The 17,149-nt window shown below is 40.8% G+C and overlaps 1 protein-coding gene across 4 annotated transcripts in view; it reads right to left on the bottom strand.

The window, feature by feature from the left end:
• LOC126248402 (Bardet-Biedl syndrome 5 protein homolog) overlaps window positions 1-17,149 on the bottom strand; it is an 89,405-nt gene that overhangs the window by 33,170 nt on the left and 39,086 nt on the right. For all 4 annotated transcript variants that reach the window (XM_049949350.1, XM_049949351.1, XM_049949349.1 and 1 more), the window contains 3 exons: window positions 10,831-10,958; window positions 276-411; window positions 94-195 (listed from right to left, as the gene is read on the bottom strand). In XM_049949350.1, coding sequence (XP_049805307.1) covers window positions 94-195; window positions 276-411; window positions 10,831-10,958 — 366 coding nt within the window. The remainder of the gene's footprint in view (window positions 1-93; window positions 196-275; window positions 412-10,830; window positions 10,959-17,149) is intronic.

Raw genomic sequence — 17,149 nt, 5'->3', positions numbered from 1 at the left:
AAAAAAGAAATTATGGTGAAACTGTAACTGAAATATCACTGTATAAGAGGAGACTGTTTTAACAGATATACATAATCTCACATATTTACTTACTTTTGCTATCTGAAGGTATGGCAGGGAAATATTGAAATTTTCATTCATATCAGCAAACCATACAAGACGAACATTTGTTATAACAAATGTGCCAAGGTTTCCCTGGAAATAAACAAAAGCTTCGAAACAGGGCACTTATGTGATGTAATTAAATATATGTTTCTTACATAATACAACAGAACCTGATCACTTGACAGATTCCATACTCCATTCACAGTTGTTACAACTTGCTCTAGTGGAAGAAGCTTGAGTTGTTTATTATAAATGATGGCACCCCTCAACTTGAGTTCACGGTACATTCTTGATGATGTATAAGCTCTGCAATTTTAATTATTCACATTCATTAGTATATAGCTTTAATTAGACAACTAAGCCAACCATTTTTATTTTGAATGGATACACTCACACAAATACTGGTACAAAAAGCTAAATGTAAATTCGAACATTAAATTTAAAAAATGAATGCTGAACATCATAGGTGGTCTTGGAGGAAATACATGGATCATGTAACAGTGTTCTGACATTTATATAACAAGATGAGAAGAGAAGACTCCCATTACTGATTATGGTTTAGATTTCAAGACATCTTGTTACACATAAAGTAGGGAATACAGATGTTAACAACATTGACTGACCATTTCATTTTTGAGATTTATTTGTATAGTACAAGATCTAGGAAGTACACCAATGAGTTATCATATATAAAACAGCTACAAAATTTCACTCATATTTAATACAAACAAAAAAGAATGACTCAATGGAATTATCATCCTTTTTTTAGGGTCTAGTTAATGATATATTCTCTCTTTTTGTCAATTTTCAACAATCTGCAACTAACTTAGCCTTCACTGACTAGAATAAATTATCTTTGCCACTGGGTTGGGTACAGTTTCAAACACACAATACAGTCTCCAAATTTAGATTTTATACCCGATTATATCATGCATCATTTTTGATCTGCAGTGTGTCAGACAATGACCTAGCAAGCCAACAGCCATTGTACCTTCAAATCCCACTCAAATAATCCTACTTTTATGTTATAATTTTACAAAATGCATAACACTATGCTCTCTGTGATAATGATATTTATTCTGCTACCTGTTTCAGTCTTAAACCATCTTCAATGGCAGAAAAATTGCTCAGCTCTGCTGTGCAATAATTTTTCTGCCATTGAAGATGGTTTAAGACCAAAACCGGTAGCAGAAAAAGTATCATTATCACAGACAGCACAGTCTTATGCATTTTGTAAAATTCGTGCATGCTGTCGAGCAGCATCTAAACAAGACCTAATTTTATGATTCAGTGATTTCTAAACTTATGCTTGACGCTTCACAGTGATATTCCCTGTAGTACAGTATGTCAAGTTTACAGAGACATTTCTTTTTCTATAAGAGAAAGTACTGAGAATATTGTGTAAAGTGCAAGCTTTCACAATCATTGTGAATTTAAACCTACCATTCAGCATTCTAGTGCAAAAATGATTAGCAAGCTTTTAGCAGATGCATGGAAGGAAATTGGGCAAAAAGGAAAGAAAAAAATGAAAGAGATATCTTGAGGGGGGTCTCATCCGAGATGTGGAGGAGGCCCTGCCGGCGGCGATAGAGAGCACTGGGTGCACCCGACTGCAAATTGTTGTTCATGTCAGCACCAATAACTCCTGCCGTCTGGGTTCAGAGGTCATCCTCAGTTCATACAGGCGGTTGGTGAAGTTGGTGAAGGCGGAAAGCCTCACTCGCGGGGTGGAATCTGAGCTAACTATTTGCAGTATCATTCCCAGAACCGATCGCAGTCCTCTGGTTTGGAGCCGAGTGGAAGGCTTAAACCAGAGGCTCAGACGATTCTGCGGAGATCTGGGGTGCAAAATTCTCGACCTCCGCTATCGGGTGGAGAAATATAGGGTCCCCCTGAATAGGTCAGGCGTGCACTACACGCAGGAAGCGGCTACAAGGGTAGCAGAGTACGTGTGTGGTGCACATATGGGTTTTTTAGGTTAGAGAATTTCCTCCCTAGGCACGACAAGACGCCTCCTGAGACACGACAAGGTAGTAGTAGACAAAATGCAACAGGGAATAACAATATTAATCTGCTAATAGTGAACTGCAGGAGCTTCTATAGAAAGGTCCCAGAACTGCTCTCATTAATAAACGGTCACAATGCCCACATAGTGCTAGAGACAGAAAGTTGGCTGAAACCAGATGTAAACAGTAATGAAATTCTAAACTCAGATTGGAATGTATACCGCAGAGACAGGCTGGACAGTGAAGGGGGAGGCATGTTATAGGGATAAGAAGCGCAATAGTATCGAAGGAAATTGACAGAGATCCGAAATGTGAAATAATTTGGGTGAAGGTCACGGCTAAAGCAGGGTCAGACATGGTAAATGGATGTCTCTATAGGCCCCCTGGGTCAGCAGCTGTTGTGGCTGAGCACCTGAAGTATAATTTGGAAAATATTTCGACTAGATTTCCCCACCATGTTATAGTTCTGGGTGGAGATTTTACTTTAACGGATATAGACTGGGGGACTAACGTTCATAACGGGTGGCAGGGACAAAGAATCCAGTGAAATTTTTATAAGTGCTTTATCTGAAAACTACCTTGAGCAGTTAAACAGAGAACCGACTCGTGGTGATAACATATTAGACCTTCTGGTGACAAACAGACCCGAACTATTTGAAACAGTTAACGCAAAACAGGGAATCAGCGATCATGAAGTGGTTACTGCATCGATGATTTCAGCCATAAATAGAAATATTAAAAAAGGTAGGAAGATTTTTCTGTTTAGCAAAAGTGACAAAAAGCAGATTTCAGCGTACCTGATGGCTCAACACAAAAGTTTTGCCTCAAGTACAGATAGTTTTGAGGATCAGTGGACAAAGTTCAAAACCATCGTACAATATGTGTTAGATGAGTATGTGCCGAGCAAGATCGTAAGAAATGGAAAAGAGCCACCGTGGTACAACAACTGAGTTAGAAAACTGCTGCAGAAGCAAAGGGAACTTCACAGCAAACATAAACATAGCCAAAGCCTTGCAGACAAACAAAAATTACGCGAAGCGAAATGTAGTGTGAGGAGGGCTATGCAAGAGGCAATCAATGAATTCGAAAGTAAAATTCTATGTACTGACTTGGCAGAAAATCCTAAGAAATTTTGGTCTTATGTTAAAGCGGTAGGTGGATCAAAATTACTAAATGTCTTTTTCCAAAGCTGTTTCACAGAGGAAGACTGCACTGTAGTTTCTTCTCTAGATTGTCGCACAGATGACAAAATGGTAGATATCGAAATAGATGACAGAGGGATAGAGATACAATTAAAATCGCTCAAAAGAGGAAAGGTCGCTGGACCTGATGGGATACCAGTTCGATTTTATACATAGTACGCGAAGGAACTTGCCCCCCTTCATGCAGCGGTGTACCGTAGGTCTCTAGAAGAGCATATCATTCCAAAGGATTGGAAAAGGTCACAGGTCATCCCCGTTTTCAAGAAGGGACGTTGAACAGATGTGCAGAACTATAGACCTATATCTCTAACGTCGATCAGTTGTAGAATTTTGGAACACATATTATGTTCAAGTATAATGACTTTTCTGGAGACTAGAAATCTACTCTGTAGGAATCAGCATGGGTTTCAAAAAAGACGATCGTGTGAAACCCAGCTCGCGCTATTCGTCCACGAGACTCAGAGGGCTATAGACACGGGTTCTCAGGTAGATGCCTTGTTTCTTGACTTCCACATGGCGTTCGATACAGTTCCCCACAGTCGTTTAATGAACAAAGTAAGAGCATATGGACTATCAGACCAATTGTGTGATTGGATTGAAGAGTTCCTAGATAACAGAACGCAGCATGTCATTCTCAATCGAGAGAAGTCTTCCGAAGTAAGAGTGATTTCAGGTGTGCTGCAAGGGAGTGTCATAGGACCGTTGCTATTCACAACATACATAAATGACCTGGTGGATGACATCGGAAGTTCACTGAGGCTTTTTGCGGATGATGCTGTGGTATATCGAGAGGTTGTAACAATGGAAAATTATACTGAAAAGCAGGAGGATTTGCAGCGATTTGACACATGGTGCAGGGAATGGCAATTGAATCTCAATGTAGACAAGTGTAATGTGCTGCAAATACATAGAAAGAAAGATCCCTTATCATTTAGCTACAATATAGCAGGTCAGCAAGTAAGAGCATATGGACTATCAGACCAATTGTGTGATTGGATTGAAGAGTTCCTAGATAACAGAACGCAGCATGTCATTCTCAATCAAGAGAAGTCTTCCGAAGTAAGAGTGATTTCAGGTGTGCTGCAAGGGAGTGTCATAGGACCGTTGCTATTCACAACATACATAAATGACCTGGTGGATGACATCGGAAGTTCACTGAGGCTTTTTGCGGATGATGCTGTGGTATATCGAGAGGTTGTAACAATGGAAAATTATACTGAAAAGCAGGAGGATTTGCAGCGATTTGACGCATGGTGCAGGGAATGGCAATTGAATCTCAATGTAGACAAGTGTAATGTGCTGCAAATACATAGAAAGAAAGATCCCTTATCATTTAGCTACAATATAGCAGGTCAGCAACTGGAAGCAGTTAATTCCATAAATTATTTGGGAGTACGCATTAGGAGTGATTTAAAATGGAATGATCATATAAAGTTGGTTGTCGGTAAAGCAGATGCCAGACTGACAGATTCATTGGAAGAATCCTAAGGAAATGCAATCCAAAAACAAAGGAAGTAGGTTACAGTACGCTTGTTCGCCCCCTGCTTGAATACTGCTCAGCAGTGTGGGATCTGTACCAGATAGGGTTGACAGAAGAGAGAGAGAAGATCCCACGGAGAGCAGCGTGCTTCGTTACAGGATCATTTAGTAATCGCGAAAGTGTTACAGAGATGATAGATAAACTCCAGTGGAAGATTCTGCAGGAGAGACGCTCAGTGGCTCGGTATGGGCTTTTGTTGAAGTTTCGAGAACATACCTTCACCGAGGAGTCAAACAGTATATTGCTCCCTCCTACATATATCTCACGAAGAGACTATGTGGATAAAATCAGAGAGATTAGAGCCCACACAGAGGCATACCGACAATCCTTCTTTCCAAGAACAATATGAGACTGGAATAGAAGGGAGAACCGATAGAGGTACTCAAGGTACCCTCCGCCACACACCATCAGGTGGCTTGCGGAGTATGGATGTAGATGTAGATGCAGAGGGCCATACTCAACAGGTGGTGTAGTTTCATACATAATGAGAAGCATAGCTATGTATGAAGCACTCATTCTAAAACATGTTGTCACAACATGACAATCATGAAAGACAATCAGGGTTTAGCAACTTTAATATAATACATAATATAATAAATGGCCAGAAATCTCTGACAGATATGAACATGGCACACAGGTAGCAGGACATAGCACTGGTTATTCAAAAAGAGGTGCATTGATCTTTGGCAACTATTCCTCCCATCAGACAAGTTCTTCTCAAAGAACGAGATTATGCTTAAGTCACCATCAGAAGCGACCAAGGGGAACACAGAATCACCAGCTGCAATAATCATCTGCAAATAATCTCTACCAATATGCACATGGTAACATCCACACCAGACCAAGAAGATCAGCTGAGTGTCAATGATGAATAATAATTCATTGGTACTGTTAAAGAAAGTACCGTGAAGGAGGGTACTATCCTAACACCAACAGATCCTGGCCTAAATGAGGCATGATGTTGGAGAGTGATGGGCAATTTGCACCAATCCAGGATAGAGATAAGACAGACCTGACAGCTCAATATGAAAAATTATATAAATATTGGGGATTATTTGAGGGATTACCAATCACATGAATAGTCTCCAGCTGAGAAAGGAGTAATTTCATAAGGAATGTAGAAGATGCTCGGAGATGCACTTGGGTTTCTCCAGTGGTTCTCATCAGGAAGACATATGGAATATAGAATTTCTGCAATATTAGCAAATGAGCAATATCGCCAAAAATGATGTCTACACATTGTCATGAAACACTGATGTCTCTGATTGCTTGAAATGAATAAAATATTTCTTCACTATGGATATGTAGATTAGCTACTATTGGATTAAAACTGTCTAGTGCCAGAAGGACTTCCACCACACACTATAAGGTAGCTTTCAGAGTACAGATGTAGATATAGGACTGCCTTTGTACATATTAGCTACTGGCAGATTAAAGCTGTCAAGGTGACCAGCAAACAACTGAAGTGTCAGAAGCAGCCTTCACCACTCACCATAGTTTCTGGAGCATACATGTGGATGTAGGACTGCTTTTATAGCACCTGATGACCTCTACAATACCAAAGTTATACTAACTGATCTCTGCAATGTGATAGCCCCCTTTGAGTCCATGATGGACAATTTCCTCCACTGTCAAGATGCCATTGCCATTTCTTCGATGACACATAGAAAGTAACATAATTACTCAACTACTGTGCTAATGTGTGTCAAAGACTCAGGTATTTGTCCCAATGCAAGAAAGTTCTCCTTCATTGCCCAAGAAATAAAAGTCTTCGAGCACCTAGTTAAAGTAGATGAGAAGAAATCATGATACAGAAAAGTAAGAACTATAACAGATTTTCCAGCTGCAGAACACATATTGTTAGAAGAAGGAAGATAGAGTTTGATGTCCTATAGACAGTTAAATTGTTAGAGAAGAATCACAAGTTAGGATAGGGTAAGGATCAGGAAGGAATTTCTGCAATATCAGCAAATGAGCAATATCACCAAAAATGATGTCTACACATTGTCATGAAACAATGATGTCTCTGATTGCTTGAAATAAACAAAATATTTCTTCACTATGGATATGCATTCACCTTAATTGTCGATTCAGGGAAGCCGAGGGAAACCTAAACCTGGTTGGCCAGACAGAGATTTGAAACTTGCTCTTCCAAAATGTGAATATAAGTAATTTAAGAATTTACACAGCACTGCAACTGGTCACCTGCAATCTGTGAAAACCATTGTCAAAATCAGGTACAAGAAATCACTACAAGAAATGCTGCGGGGAAGCATCACATTTTTTAGACTGTGGAGCTAGAAAGACATTTTTCTGACTATAACAAGAGACTGTATCTTGCTGCTGTCCAATGCAAACTTCATGATTAAACTCAACAGTGACACTGTTTTAGTGCAAATACAGAAAGGTGTTGAAAAGGTAACTGTTTAGGTCTCCACCATTCTCAGAAGAATTACTCTAAAACTGACATAGGGTACCTTATAATTGTTTTGAATATCAATAAGATCCAATCACATTTATTTACAGATCATTCACTATCGTAACACACCACTTCCCTCATTTGATGGTCCCCTCCCCCAAATCAACCAAACAACAAACATGATGAATATAAAGATCTTAGGAGTATGATACTGCACTGGTAAACAAAAATGAATGCAAGCACCAGGATATTGACTGCATTTTGGGGAACACTGTGAGGGAATACCTTAACCTGTATGACATCTCAATCCTTGCCACATCAGCAGACATTGGTGGTGAAATGACTCTGTGTTATACCAGTTCATGGACATGCACAGTGATAGCCCCCTTTGAACCTATGATCGATAATTTCCTTCAATGTCTGGATGACATTACCATTTCTTCGATGATATATAGAAAGCAAACTCATTACTTAACTACGACACTCCAACTCGTCACCTGGGATTAGTGGAAAATGGCTCTGAGTACTATGGGACTTAACATCTGAGGTCATCAGTCCCCTGGATTTGTGGAAACCCTTGTCAGAGCTAGGTACAGGACTCACTGTTTAGACCTCTACCCATCCACCAAACACTATGTAAGCTGCTGTTAGGGATGCCAGAAACAGAAATATGTGATTTGCAAATAATTTGAGAGTAAAGATAACAACACACCTAATAATGGGGGCATTAAGTAGACAAAAGAACATAAACAAACTGAAAAATTTGATAGATTTTGGACACATTTTTTCAAGCTAGAGTACACATACATCCGCAACCCCTTCTCCCCTCTCTTACACAGACATATGCAAACTTATATGGCTACACTGTGACAGCTGAGTACACTGGGCTGGGACTGCAGTTCTGCAGCTTAGCTGAAGTGAAGGGTTCTGTCAGGTGGAGAGAGCAAAAGCAGAAAGGAAGTGGAAAGTGGGAGTGAAGATCGGGGAAGGGTGGCTGTCGGTTGTTTCACTGTGAGCATGGTAAGCAGCTACAATGACCCATTTCGATGGCCAAGCGTGTTAAAGTGCTGCTTCCAGGATGGGGAGGTGCACCGGCCCTGGATTGAGTCTGCTGTAAGATTAATGATGAGGGTCAGTGTGCCAGCCAGTCTGGATGTAGTATTTAGGCAGTTTCTTACATCCCACTATGTGAATACTGGGCTAGTGGCCAAGTCCTGCCTCAGTTGCATGATCTACAAACATTTAGAAAACATTCACTCACTTTCACATGAATAACGCTACACTCAGACAGTTTGGGTACACCTATTCCATCCCAGGGGGCAGGTAGCGGGGTGGTAACAGGAAGGGCAACTGGCTACCCCTTAAATTAACCATGCTAAATCTGTTAATAACCACACTGACCCTATACCAATGCAGGAAAAAGGCACAAGAAAAATAAGATAGTAACTAGCTACAATGGGGTGTCCAGGATTGTTAAGTTTATAGATTTTGGAAAGAATGCAGAAGGTAGGTATGCAGCAGGTCATTGGGGTGAGATGGCAGATTGATTCAGGGGGACTGATTCTGGGCTGTGCATAAGAATTTAAGTAGAGATTGGAGATTATGTTGGACTTCTGGAATGAGGCGTTCATAGGTGGAGGAGCCAAGACAGTTGGTGGATGCCTTTTGTTAGGTAAAACAGCAGTTCATCATGATAGTGGTGGAGCCTTCATCTGTTGGGAGGTTGATTATATCAGAGTCTGCACAGCATTTTATGTTGGCATGGCCACTGATCAGCCGTCCAACCAAATGAATGGGCACAAATGTGGGTACAAGCAGAATTGACCACCCACTGTCAGAACATTCTGTTGATCACAACATGCTCCACTTCAGTGGCTGCGTCACAACCTGTGCCATTTGAATCGTTCTGCCAACACCAGCTTCTCTGAACTACGCAGATGGGAGTTGCTCTTGCAACATATCCTTCATTTCTGTAATCCTTGTGGCCGCAACCTACGGTAGCCCCCTGCCTCCATACCCACCTCCACCCTGCTCCAGGACCCTAATTTCACCCATCCTGCACCCACACCTTCTTCGATGCTGTCTCCCATTCCTCTGTTCTGTTTCCCTTAACAATCCACTCCACATAAACGCCATTGTGCACTGCACCAAATCACCAGAGATGGGGGATGAGGAGCTGGCATTCATATGTTGCATTCCTATCCTGTGCACCTGCTGCCCTCCCTCCCATATCTAAACCACGCAGATGCTGTCTCCATCCCAACTGTCAGCCACCATTCCCTGTCTCTCCTACCCACTCCTTGCATCCTTCTACCCCTCAAACAGTCCATCTGACACAATCCCTCACCTTAGACAAGTTGCAAAACTGCAGTCTTGGCACAGTGTATTGTATTTAGTTGGCACAATAGTGCCATAGGCACATGCCCACGTGTGTGTGTGTGTGTGTGTGTGTGTGTGTGTGTGTGTGTGTGTGTGTGTGTGTGTACTCTACCTCATAGAAGATTGGTCCAAAAGCTAGCACAGTTTTCGGCCTCATTTATGTACCTTTTGAGAACGCAATGCCTCCACTATTTGGTTGGGGGTTACCTCTACTCCTAAATTATTTACATTCCACCAGGACTGTCCACAACTATAAATATGTTACTGAATAGTTCTAGATGTATCTGGGTCCTACACACTAATGTAACTCCTCTAGCTCCATCTGGGCAGGCCTTGGAAGGCTCAACGGTACCAACCAACTGCTGTATCATCCTCAGCCGACAGGCATCACTGGATGTGGATATTGAGAAGCACGAGGTCAGCATACTGCTCTCCTGACTGTTGTCTGTTTTCATAATTGGAGCCACTGCTTCTCAATCAAGTAGCTCCCCTCAATTGGCCTCACAAGGCTGAGTGCACCTCAATTGCCAGCAGCACTTGGCAGACCCGTACAGCCGCCCATCCAAGGACTAGCCAAGCTCAACAACACTTAACTTCAGTGACTTGATGGGAACTGGTGTTACCACTACAGTAAGGCTGCACGCTGCACACTGGTGTGCCAGTAACTGCATCATCTCACAAGCCTGATTCACTTGCTGTTATTGTTGCCTATGTCTTCCTTGGTCAGTTTTTTAAAGGGATGCCGTATTTATGGGAAGCCACAGTGCTTCATAATTACTAGCCTGTTATCCTGGAATTACATTAAAAATGCTTGACAGTGGATAAAAGTTGAAACAGATCATATCAATTACAGAACATCAGTGAAGATTCTTCAATTACATAATAAATTTATCTGATATAAGAGTAGTACTGACTATATGTACAGCATCCAGACATCATTAGTGCATAAGATCACTAAAATATGAGGTATTTGCATTTTATTTTCTATGAGTGAGAAAAAACTTAGCAAAGTGCAAATTGGTTTCTCCATAAGCAGTCCGTGAGTTGTTATCAAATTTATTTGTGCATTGCTATGTTTGTGGTACCAAAGTACACAAAACCAGAGTATACTGTTAAAGCAGTGAAAATAATATACTGCATAACAAAATAGTATACAAATACTTGAAAGTTATTACTCACTTAAAGACACCCATAATTGATGTAATGTGTCGAGCATTCCCTAAAATGAGGTTTGTAAATATAAATTCAAATCGGACATTGTTTGATTTTGTGAGGATATGAAGCGCCTCTGTTGTACCTCGAAGTTTCTGTTAAATGATAACACTTATAAACCAAGATATAATTGCTTATTATATCAAGTTTATCTTTAGGCTAATGTAATGTACAAAATCAAGTATGCTTAATTTGTGAAATAACTTAATTAGGCTACTAAATGAAGTTGATATCCGCAATGCTGACTAGGAGAACGTGACATTTTGGAAAAATTATCCATTTTGTGGCTAGGTCTTCATTATTTACAAATTTCACCTTTCTCCTCTCTCTCTCTCTCTCTCTCTCTCTCTCTCTGTCTGTCTGTGTGTGTGTGTGTGTTTTTCTTGGATTTGCAGATAAATTGTTCATGAATTTGTGAGGTTATCTACATCTCAAGTAACCACAAATGTTGGATAAGTTTATGAAATACAACTAAAACATTTTGGCAATATATTTTTAAAAAGCAATTACAGGCTTATAATTTATTCATCCATTTAAACTTTGAAGAAATATGACATACATGCGATAGTTTGTGCCCGAAACTGTGTTTCCAAATCACAAACTTATTTTAAAGTCACTGTTACATATTACTATCCAAAAGTCTAAAAATCTTAATTTGACAATGGTGCAGTTAAAGTAAGTATTACAGATTACAATGCTTTGCTGGAACTGTTTGTAATGTATATCATCTTCCATTGAGCATGGCTCCACAGCTGAGGCTGCTAGCACATGCCTGTGCAACATTAAACTTGAAGATAGCCAGTCTGAATCCTGGTGGAGGAAGAGACTTTAAGCATCAGTATTTGACCAGCAAGGTAGGAGAGGTGGTATCATACAGTTTCTTGTTACCAACTTTGCATCAATATCTTAGGTTAAATTCCAAACCTCTCTACAGAATCTCACAGAGTGTAAACAGTGTGACACTGCTGTTTATAATCTGTCTGTCGGATAGTGATGACAAGTTGAGTGCAATGCACTGGCATTACATTTAATCCTCTCCCTTCTCTCTCTCATCATCAATATCATCATCACCATCATCATTATCAGCAGAAACACAAAATGCAGTACAAAAACTCCCCCCCCCCCCCCCCCCACACACACACAAAATCACAGTCACCTATAATCAACTGATCTGATCAAAAGTAACTGTTTATTAATTAATAGGCATTAACATGAGTGTGTCCACCCATTACCTTTATGACAGCTTAAACTCAGCTGGAAACACTATCAGCACTCCTTGTCCAGCCTTGAAGGCCCAAGGGATGTCAACCAGCCACAGTATCATCCTCTGCCTTGTGACATCATTCAGATGTGGTATGGACGGGCATGTGGTCAGCACAGCACTCTCCCAGACTTTTGCCAACTTTCCAGACTGTGGAGCTGCTACTTCTCATTCCAACATTGAACACAACTGGAGCTGGTGTGCTGAGACAGTTTCTGATTGGCACCAAGGGTAGCACTTTAAAGTTTTCCACCAACCACAAACATGGCCCAAACAGTAGCCTCTGTGCCACTGCCAATGAGATGGCCTTCTGCACTGAGATAAGCAATGGCCACAGGCAGCAATGAATGGTTCACGCTCGGCACTGGTTCTAGTACGGAGTTCCAGGGTTGCAGTTCACAGCTACAGTTCGTAGTGGAGATTAGCCTGTGAGACTTAATCTACAAGTGGAGTTGCCTATAGCCCTTGCATATGGACATGTTTTTATTACAGTGACTGACAGTGTGGCACCCAGGACGGTCATAATGTTCTTGACACTGTATTCAGTAAATCATGCCTTGACAGGCCACTGCCTGATTGTATCTGTCCACAAGCACATCCAATGAGTTGTTGTATATCTTTAATTAAGTATTGCAGCACAATAAAGTGCACATGTGTGTGTCACTAATTTGTTTGAACTGTCACAGTACCTCCATCCACATTGGAGCAACTAAACCTAATGTGACATGTGCGAGTCATTCTACTCAGACGACCCATACACATCGTCAAGTAGCTCCTCAACTGGCATCACGAAGCTGAGTGCACTCCATACCAGTCTTTCCACTAAGGAAAAATCCTTGACAGCACCAGGAATTGTACCTGGGTCCTCTGAAAGGCAGCCGTCAACACCAACAACTCACCTATGAAGGTGGACAACACTTTCAAAGAGGTGTCTGAATTTCTGTGGAGGAATGGCGGTCTACTTTTCCTGAAGCACCAAAACCAGAGCAGAGAAGATAGTGATGTTGGATGCTGGGGCCTGATGTGAAGTCCACTTTTCTAACTCATCTTGAAGGTGCTCCACTGGGTTTAGGTTGGGACTCTTGGGCAGGCTAGTCAATTGCAGGTATGTTTTTGTCCACAAACCATTGCCTTGCAGCCGCTGCTTTATGACAGTGTGCATTGTCATGCTGATAAACCAGTCATCATCTCTGAACTGTTCCTCTGCTGTAGGCAGTACACAACACTGTAAAATGTGCTCATGTCCTTATACATTTAGCATTTTCTTAAGTGGAATAAGGTGACCATACCTTAACCATGAAAAACACTCCTTTACCATAACACCACATCTTCCTTACTTCACCATTAGAACTACACATGATGACAAATAATATTTTCCAGACATTTGCCAAAGCCAAACTTTTCCATGAGATTGCCACAAGTTATAGCATGATTCACCAATCTAAATCACTTGTTCCCAGTGGTCCAGTGGTGTCACTCTTTACACCAACTGAAATATAGCTCAGCACTGACTATAGAAATGTGTAGTTTATGAGGAGCTGTACGACTAATGTACTCCATTCTTTTTAACTCCCTCAGCACATAATACTAGCTGGACTGCTCAAACTCACAAGTGATTCCTTCCACTGATTTCAAGCAAATTTTTACAACAACCCTCCACAGTGCACGGCACACGCTGTCCATCAGTACATGAAGTCTGCCTGATCTTGGTTTAGCTATGTTTGCTCCTTTGTGTTTCTACTATACAGTCACATTGCCAACAGTCAAACTGGGCAGCTTTAGAAGGGTTAAAATGTTACTGAAAGATATGTTACTCAGGTGAGACCCAATGACTATAGACTGATTAAAATTACTTGATAGTTGACAGTGTTGTAGCTGGCTCCAATTGGAGTGCTCATTGTCACACTCAAACCATTTGGCATTGCCAGACTGCCACAATAATTAGTCAGTCCACTTCCTATTCTGTGTCCAGCTTTCTTTCTTGATGGATTTGCATCCTGAATCCTGGGTCTGGCCCTTTTATTTCATATTTCATCACACATGATAACCACACACACACACACACACACACACACACACACACACACAAACAAACAAACAATGCTGCTAACATAGTACACACATTTCATACACAGCACTAACCAAACATTACTGGATACTTCGACACAAGATGCAATTTTGCATCACATATAGAGTTATTATAATCATAGAGATTGGCTTACATTAGATAAACTTCACACAACACTACGTGAAGCAGAATTTTTGAAGGCTGAAATTAATCCTTGGGAGTGGGGCACCGGAGTCATAAATACAAAACCATCCACAGTGTAAAGGTGTAACACAGTGGTTAGCATATAAACCTGCTGTGTGGACGGTCGTAGGTTCATATCTTGTCAAATGCACTGAATTTTTTTATTTTTATAAATCTAATCAAAAGACTTTCATTATTATTTTTATTCAGTTAACTGGTTTAAATGCAATCCTTTTATTTTTAATACATTACTATATCATTTTTATCATCATATTGACTTTTATTTGCTCCTATTTTTCTTTCTGTCATTCTTTTTTTGTTTGGAATCTGCTTGTGTTACATATCATCTGCAACCAATTGCCAAACAGGCCTGCTTGTCGGTTGGTAAGGCAGCAGCCTGTGCAGCACAGTGTGAAGGTAGTTTTAGGTAATCTAAGTCAGTGAGAAATTACAGTGTGCTTTTACTACTGCAACTGAAATTTTTCTGTCCTGAGTTTGCTCGTAGAGGTTAGCCTTAAACACTGTGAACAAAGTGATTTCAATTTTGGTTCTGCTGCTGATTGTTGACAATCATTTTCTCAGATCCATTGCAAATCATGAGGTTGTGGTTAAGTTGGGACATGAGTTTAAATTCAAGTCTATAAAATGTGCTGTCTACTGCAGTTCACTCATTGGTTACTTAAAATAAGCTGTTGACAGAGCATCTCCCGTTTCTGTCACACCTTGTGGCAGCTACTTCCAACACTGCTCTGCATTACACTTAGCAGTATTTGTGAAGTGACCGGCCAAATTTGTGTGTTACCTCTAATCAAGTGATAGCTGGCAGTGGATGTGGCAACATTTCCGTGACAATTGACAGACATCAATTATCATGTGATTTTAATCAGATTATAGTCACATTTCAAGTCACTGATCTTTCCTGAGTGACTCATTCTGCTGTTACTGCTTCTTTACTGACAACACAACAGTCTCCACGTCCTTTGAAACTGGTATGTCTGCCTCTCATGATACCTAGTGGACAATTCTGCATTGCATATGGGCATCTGGATCCTTTTGACCAGGTAGTGTACACTCTCATATGGGATGGTTATAAATAAACTCATGGCGTTCTGACTGCTGCAGAGCAGGTGTATACACCGCAGGAAGCTGGGACATTATACGCATGTTCACTAATTGGTGCATTTGTGTAGTATGTCAAAAAAATAATAGTTCCATTTTCTGCCACCAGGTGAAAATATGGTGCCATAAGCAGTCTGAACGTGAAATGTTTCCTGTTTTGACATCAGTATGCTTCTGTAGCCTGGCATCATGTGTTAATTTCTTTTGTGAAGTGACTGTTGGTGTAAAGGGTTAAGAAGGTTGAAGTTTCCTGTATGAAAAGTAATGAATATTGAGAAGAAACACCATGCATTGCTGGCAGAGTAGTTGTATCACAACGGTAACAATAGCAGCACTACAGTACAGGAATACTGCCTACAGAAACAACTGTGAAGAGCCCTATGTCATTAAATGGACTAAAGCATATGATCAAGAAATCTGAAGAAACAGGCAAATTAGGTGGTACAGCAGGGAGAGAGAGAGGTGGCCCATTCCCATGGCAGTTCTTAGTTATTGTAGTTGCTGTAGTACTTAGTTGCTGTAGCCATAGCTGAATGTGCAGCACAAGCCTCAAATTTTGGAGCCAGTTCAAAAGATTTTGTGGTGCATTCTACACAGGTATCCCTACAAGACTCTGAATATGCAACAAAAGAAGCCCCAATATGGTCTACAATGCTGTGACTTTGCACTTCATTTTTTGGTACGCATGGATATGGATGACCTGTGGCAGAGGAATGTTCTTTGGATGGACAAGGCACATTTTACTCTGCACAGTGCCATGAATGCACAAGACCGTCACATGTGGGGCTCTACTCTACCACATGTTGTGCAGGAAATCCACTGCACTCAACTTATGTGACTTTGTCTTGGGGTTTCAGAAGCTCCTTCATCCTCAATCTGTTTTTCTTCAAGGGGATGACACCTTGCAGGCCTTTTAGGTATACAGTGACATCTGCAAATTATGAGGACATCCCTCTGCAATAAGTGATTCCAGCTTTTAGAGAATGCAACTGTGTCCACGCCACTATTTTCATACACAAAGGGCCAACACCACATGTCGCTTACCAGTGAACGATTTGCTTTGAGAAACCTTAGATGATGACTGTGTCATCTCTAGGCAGTTTCATGATCTGTGGCCTTCCAGAAACCCTGATCAAAATCCGTGTGACTTCTGGTTGTGGGGATATCTGAAAGATAATGTCTCTCAGGGATGTATCTGGACTCTTCTTGATGTGAAGGGTAGCATACGATGAAATATCACTCTGATTACATCAGGTACGTTGCGAGCAACTGTCAACCATGGCATTTTATGGATGCAACACGTTGCTGAGTCAGGAGGTCATATTGAACACATGCTGTAACTTGGGACCATATCCTAATAAATGTGCCTGAACCACCATTATCATGTGTTTGATCATTCCTGCTCTTTTCCTGCACCCACACCACATACTGACTACTTGCAGCACCATCTTTTTCACCTGGTGGCAGAAAGTGAAATTATTGTTTACTTCAGCATACTTCATAAATGCACTGATTAATGAACATGCTTAGATTGTTTCAATGTCCTGCAATGTATACAGCCTGTTCTGCAGCACTCGGAACATTGTCAGTCTAACGATAATCAGCAGATACTTTGCAAAGGAAAGGTGCCAATGTGCATGAAGGAAGAAAACCTT

Source organism: Schistocerca nitens, chromosome 3 (assembly GCF_023898315.1).
Source record: "Schistocerca nitens isolate TAMUIC-IGC-003100 chromosome 3, iqSchNite1.1, whole genome shotgun sequence".
Taxonomy (NCBI): domain Eukaryota; kingdom Metazoa; phylum Arthropoda; class Insecta; order Orthoptera; family Acrididae; genus Schistocerca; species Schistocerca nitens.
The sequence above is the reverse complement of the archived record's forward strand: the minus strand, read 5'-3'. Positions and strand labels throughout refer to the sequence as shown.